The 6000-nt window shown below is 53.8% G+C and overlaps 1 protein-coding gene across 1 annotated transcript in view; it reads left to right on the plus strand.

Moving 5' to 3' along the window:
- The window catches only part of FRY (furry homolog (Drosophila)), a 257892-nt gene that overhangs the window by 224958 nt on the left and 26934 nt on the right, over positions 1-6000 (plus strand). The window contains exons 54-55 of the mRNA XM_006879581.1: positions 2093-2259; positions 5396-5585. Coding sequence (XP_006879643.1) covers positions 2093-2259; positions 5396-5585 — 357 coding nt within the window. The remainder of the gene's footprint in view (positions 1-2092; positions 2260-5395; positions 5586-6000) is intronic.

Genomic DNA, 6000 nt, shown 5'->3' on the forward strand with positions numbered 1-6000 from the left:
TTCCCACTCCTACACGTTCTGGCCCCTTCCTGCCCTCTGAGCATCATGTTTGGCCAGACGTTGCCCTTCTGGCTGAATCTTGTTCTTTGCGATTGCAGCTCAGCTTCTTACCACTAGGCCACCAGGGCTCCGTAAGTCTTGTCCTTTGGTTCCCATATCACTGACTGTCCCCCACACATACTCTGCTCAGCTGTCTCTTTTATGGCCTGTCTGTCTGCTGGTCAGAAGGCTGTCTGAGGGCTCAGGTGCTCCCTGTCTCCACCACATCAGTAAGTCTGTTCTTTTCCCTCAGTGTGAGGCTGGCCGGATACTCCACTCCTGCTGTGTGAGGACCAGTCCCAGGCAGAACCTCTGTTGACTCTTAGTGCTACAGGAAGTGTGGCTACGCTCCCCACCCCACCCCCGTGCCTGCCTTCTTGTCAGGGCTGATCCCCACTCGCCAGGCTCAGCCCAGCCTCCTTGCCGGTGGTCCTGTTTGTCTCCAGACCCCTGGCCTCCTGGCCGAGACCCTCCTCCTCCTCCTCCGTATGTTCAGTGCATGTCTTCTTACAGCACCTCAGAGCCTTGTCCTCTGTGCGTGGACCTTGAACTTACCAATAGGAAAAGGCCTGGGAATACTGTGGATCAGCGCTTGGTTGCTGACCTACAGGTCAGCGGTTCAAACTTACCAGCAGCTCCATGGGAGAAAGTCCGGATGGGGTGCTCTTGTAGAGATAGCACCTTAGGGTCCCTCCCGTCTGAGCCACTCTGAGCTCCACTCGTCACACGGAAGCAACCCGATGGCACCCAGCAGCAAGGCAGGGGTCCCACGGCAGAGGCAGCCCCAGTGTGGTGATTTGGGAGGAGAGGCCTGGCAGTCCATTGTCAAGATGACAGTGGAAGCGACAGTCAGGGCCCTCCGGCTCAGCCATGTATGGGCATGTGCACAAGGACTTGATGGCCACGGGTTTGGGGTCACAGTAAATCTTTAACAGGACCAGATTACCAGGTCTTGTCTCCCAGGGAACAACTGATGGATTCAAACTAGCAGCCGTTTGCGGTTGGAAGCCAAGCACTTAACCACTGCACCGCCAAGGCTCCTCTGTGGAGAGCACAGCCTGGAAATCCCATAGACACTTCTCCTGTGCGTGACACGGTTTGGTTGCTTAGACAGCTGCGTGTTAGGTCATTGACCAAAAAGTCCCCAGCAAGTCCACAAAAGAAATGGGACACATCTTCTTAAGGTTTACAGCCTTGAAAGCCCACTGGGGGAGGCAGCGAGTAGGGGTTTTGTTTTTATTTTTATGCTTTGAATTGAAATTTATAGAGCAGCTGGCTTTCCATTCAGTCATTCAGGTACATGTTTTTAGTGGCATTACAGCCTGACGCTCTAGCAGCACTCCTCCCCCTTCCCCCCTGTGACTCTCCTTTCCATTCATCCCAGTCTTACCTGCCTTCTGAGCTTTCTCTTTGTAAACACTGCCTTTTCTTGTCCTAGGGACTGAGTACCTGCCCAGGGCTACTGTTCACCTTATAAGCATGTCTGTTGTTTGGCTGAAAACCAAGGCACAGGGAGGAGGAGTGATAGGGAATGGCAAAGGACACACTGACAAAGAAGATTAATCAGAACTGGCTTTGACAAGCACTGTGGCATTTGGACAAGAACAAACTGGGAGGAGGGTAGAGAGAATAGTGCAACAATGAATGAATAGAAACCCAAAATCTCTGTAAATGTTTATGAAAATTAATAAAATATAATTATAGAAAAAAAAACAAAGGCAGTGGTTTTATGAGCTGGAGATGATTTAACAGCACGCAACAACAGCAGTATTATCAACATGGCAGGAGCCCCAGGCTGGCACGAATCGCTAAGTGCTTAGCTTCTGGCTGAAAGATTAGTGGTTCAAAGACACCCAGAGGTGGTGGGGAGACAGGCCTGCTGATCCACTTCCACAAAGCCAGAGCCTGGACAGTCCCGTGGGCAGCTCTGTGGGGCGCACGTGAGGGACTCTGGTGGGAGCTGATCAGACCTCACGCAGCGCTCTCCCTTTAACGCACAGACTGTTCCATGGCCACTGTTACACGAGGGCCTTCTGTTCTCCTGTCCTTCCAGGCAGAGGCCGGGCATGAGGGGGAGGACCCCACCATGCAAGAGGACGACCTTTCTAGTTCCATCAATGAGCTCCCAGCCACTTTTGAGTGCAGCGACAGCTTCAGCCTGGACATGACGGAGGGGGAGGAGAAGGGCGAGCGCGGGCTGGACCAGTGCACCCTCGCCAGGTAAAGGTACTGCTGGTAGAGTGGACAGTCCCTCCCCACATGCCATAGCATTCTCACGCCAGCTCTGCTGTGACCACAAAGACAGGGACCTGCTGCCTGACCAGTGCCCATCGCAGGGACAGGCAGAGGTGGACAGTGGGAGGCCTGTTGTTGTTGTTGTTGTTGTTATGTGCCGTCGAGTCGTTTGCAACTCATAGCGACCCTATGTACAACAGCCCTAAACCCTGCTCTGTCCTGTGCAAATCTCATTGCCTCTGACACACCCATCCCGATTACCCCAGTCACTGGATCAATCCATCTCATAGAGGGTCTTCCCCTCCTGCGCTGTCCCTCTACTCTACCCAGCATGATGTCCCTCTCCAAAGACCTGTCTCTCTTTACAACATGTCCAAAGTATGTCAGGCGAAGCCCCAGAATCCTTGCCTCCAAGGAGAAGCCTGGTTTAATCCTCTCTACGATGAATCTGTTTGTTTTCTTGGCAGTTCATGATACATTCAATACTCTTCTCCAGCACCACAGCTCAAAGGTGTCATTTCTCCTTCTATCCTCCCTAGTCATTGTCCAACTCTCTGATGCATAACAAGTGATTGCAAAGACCATGGCCTGTATCAGGCACACCTTAGTCTCCAGAGAGACACCATTGCTCTTGAGTACTTTAGAGAGGTCCCTAACCGCAGACTTTCCCATTGCAAGACAGCCATATATCAGAGACAGGCACGAGTGGACATCGGGGCTGTTGGACACCTGTGTGTTGGAGACACGTATGAACATCGAGATCCACCTACCTGTAAGGAGGCCGGGAGGGTTCTTCACTCAAAGAAGTCTCCATACAGCTTACTCTCCCCAAGTGGGCTGGGTGATGGTCTCGTGCCAGCCATGCTGACCAGGTCACCCTGTTCCCCTTAGGATGGCCGCCTCCCTCCCACATCCCACACTGGGACCTCATTCGGTGTTGCTCTGTTCTTAGCGAAAACCCTGCAGATTAATGGTGCTGTTATTACTCTCCCCACCGGGAGGTAACTTTAGCCAGGAGCTGTGATGCAAGCAGGAAACAAAACTCTTCTAGCAAGTGCATCAGCGAGGGGCCTGGCCCAGTCGATTAACACTTTACCGGTAGGGGGCTCCGGAACCTTCATGGTGAGGAGTTTCACTGCCAACTTGAAGGCCCTGGGTTCAAATCCACGGCTACTCCTTAGGAGAAGATGGGCAGTCTCCCCCCACGTGATTTACATCCTCTGAAAATTGCTGAAGGGTCAGTGAGTCGGTTCCAACTCTGTGGCCACGAGAGGGATTCTAGCTAGTAGCTCCAAGTTAACTGTCACTTGCACGGCTGGGATTCTCCTTAAAAACCAACACCAGACCCACGGCTCATTCGAGGGGACCCTCCACCAACTTTCCAAGGCAGGGACCTTACAGAAGGAGACTGACCATCTTTCCAAGGAGTGAAGGGTGGATTCCGCTCACTGACCTTTGTCAGAAACCCCGTCTGTAATACGCAAGCCCACCAGGGACTCTCGACAGAAGGTGAAGGCGCCAGGTCTGAGCCACGCCCCATCTAAACCACCCCCACCCCGTATAAGCCACGCCCCCCTAAGGCACGCCCCTGTCTAATGCATGTCCTCTGACACACACCCTCTGTGGTCCACTGGGTCACTGTGAGACAGAACCGACTCAATGACCCCCTGACAGCGGCAGTAACAAGCAGACATGACCCTCGGTGAGTCCTCCCGGGGCTGGAATCGGCCAAGCCCAGTGGAGGGTACAAGGAACTGGACAGTCAGCAGTGACTCAGGTCGAGAAGCTGTGTTGTGTAGAGGTGGTGGCTCCCTTGAGTCCACTTCAGCATGGCCTCCCATGGACGGCAGAATGCATATTGTCCTGTCCTGCATCAGTTCCATGGTTTGCGGGATGTTTGGACCCACGGTTGTGGCCGCCGGTCCATCCACCTCACAGCTTCCCTCATCATCACTGACCTCACACGTCCTTGTCTGTGGTCTTTGCTGACGGTGAGTCCAAAGTTAAGCCATGCAGCAACACAGAGCTGGAGGGAGGCCTGGGGATGTGGCCCAGCCCTGGGAGCTCTGAAGATGAGTAAGATTGGCAGCCCTTACACATGGGAACTGCTCCCCGTTATGGGCTCAGAGATCAGAACGAGAGGTTATTCATTAACAAAATCACAACTCCTATTTGAGTGGGTAGATTTCAGCCTGGTGGCTCTTCTGAGACTAGCAAGACATAGCCACTATGACCTCCCTACCAAGGAAGGAAACATGTATGCATGTTTATAACATGTTGTTATGTGCTGTGAAGTCAGCTATGACCCATAGTGACCCTGTGAACAAGGATTCTGAGCCCTGCCCTCTCCTGAGGCAGCCTCACCACCTCCGACACACCTGACCCCATGGTCCCTGTATCAATCCATCTCATCCCTGACCCTCTACCCTTCCAAGCCTGATGGCCTTGCGTCATGGAAAGAACTTACTTGGCATTTCTCACACTGAAGGAACTGAAAAACAAATTCAAGCCTCAAGTTTCAATCCTGTGAGATGCTATGGGCAAAATCTTGAATGATGCAGGAAGCATCAGAAGAAGATGGAAGGAATAATACAGGTCAATGTACTGAAAAGCATATACATATAGATGTGAAGGTGACTACACAAGGACCCCGTGAACAGCCACTGCCATCGGGGTGGCTTTGACTCCTAGGAGATCCTGTCACACAGACCAGAAGCAGCCCGTGTGTTGTTTCCGTGTGCCGTCAAGTCGGGACGTCCCATAGCGGACCCTCCAGCAGGTTTTCAGGGAGCCAATAACACAAGAGGAGGCTGCCCATCCGTCTCCTGCAGAGCAGCTGGTAGATTCGAACCGCGTGCCTTTGGGACTGCAGCACAGCTTCTTACCACTAGGCACCGAGAGACTTTTACAGGCAGGTTAGCTCAGCCCCTGCCTTGAGCGGCCCGCAGGCCCTGGAACTCCACTGATCGCAGGTGTGTTCGGGCCGCTCGCTCCCTTTTCTCCAGTGGGACAAGAACAGAGCACCTTTAGATGCCACTTGGCAGCTTTGTCAGGCCAGGCACTGGGCACCAAGGTGAAGTGGAAGGTTGCCTCTTGACAAGGCCATTTTCCTTTGTTGCAGCTTTGGAGAAGGGGACAGGGGGGTCTCCCCTCCTCCCTCGCCCTTCTTCTCTGCCATCCTCGCTGCCTTCCAGCCCACGGCGTGTGACGACGCAGAGGAGGCCTGGCGGAGCCACATCAACCAGCTCATGTGTGATTCGGACGGCTCCTGTGCTGTCTACACATTCCATGTGTTCTCCTCCTTGTTCAAGGTGCGCTGCCCCCCAGCCTGTAGAGAGCTTAACCAATGCAGGGCGTGCGTTAGTCCTTCAGTGCTGCTGTGACAGGGACACCACAGGTGGGCGGATGTCAATACTCCAGTGCTTCAGTGATAGGGACACCACAGGTGGGTGTGTCTCAGGTCTCTGGTGCTGCTGTGACAGGGACTCCACAGGTGGGTGTGTCTCAAGTCTCCAGTGCTGCTGTGACAGGGACACCACAGGTGGGTGTGTCTCAGGTCTCTGGTGCTGCTGTGACAGGGACACCACAGGTGGGTGTGTCTCAAGTCTCCAGTGCTGCTGTGACAGGGACCCCACAGGTGGGTGTGTCTCAGGTCTCTGGTGCTGCTGTGACAGGGACACCACAGGTGGGTGTGTCTCAGGTCTCTGGTGCTGCTGTGACAGGGAC

This window comes from Elephantulus edwardii, unplaced genomic scaffold, assembly GCF_000299155.1.
Source record: "Elephantulus edwardii isolate Elephantulus edwardi_28Jun2011 unplaced genomic scaffold, EleEdw1.0 scaffold00004, whole genome shotgun sequence".
In the NCBI taxonomy this organism is placed as follows: domain Eukaryota; kingdom Metazoa; phylum Chordata; class Mammalia; order Macroscelidea; family Macroscelididae; genus Elephantulus; species Elephantulus edwardii.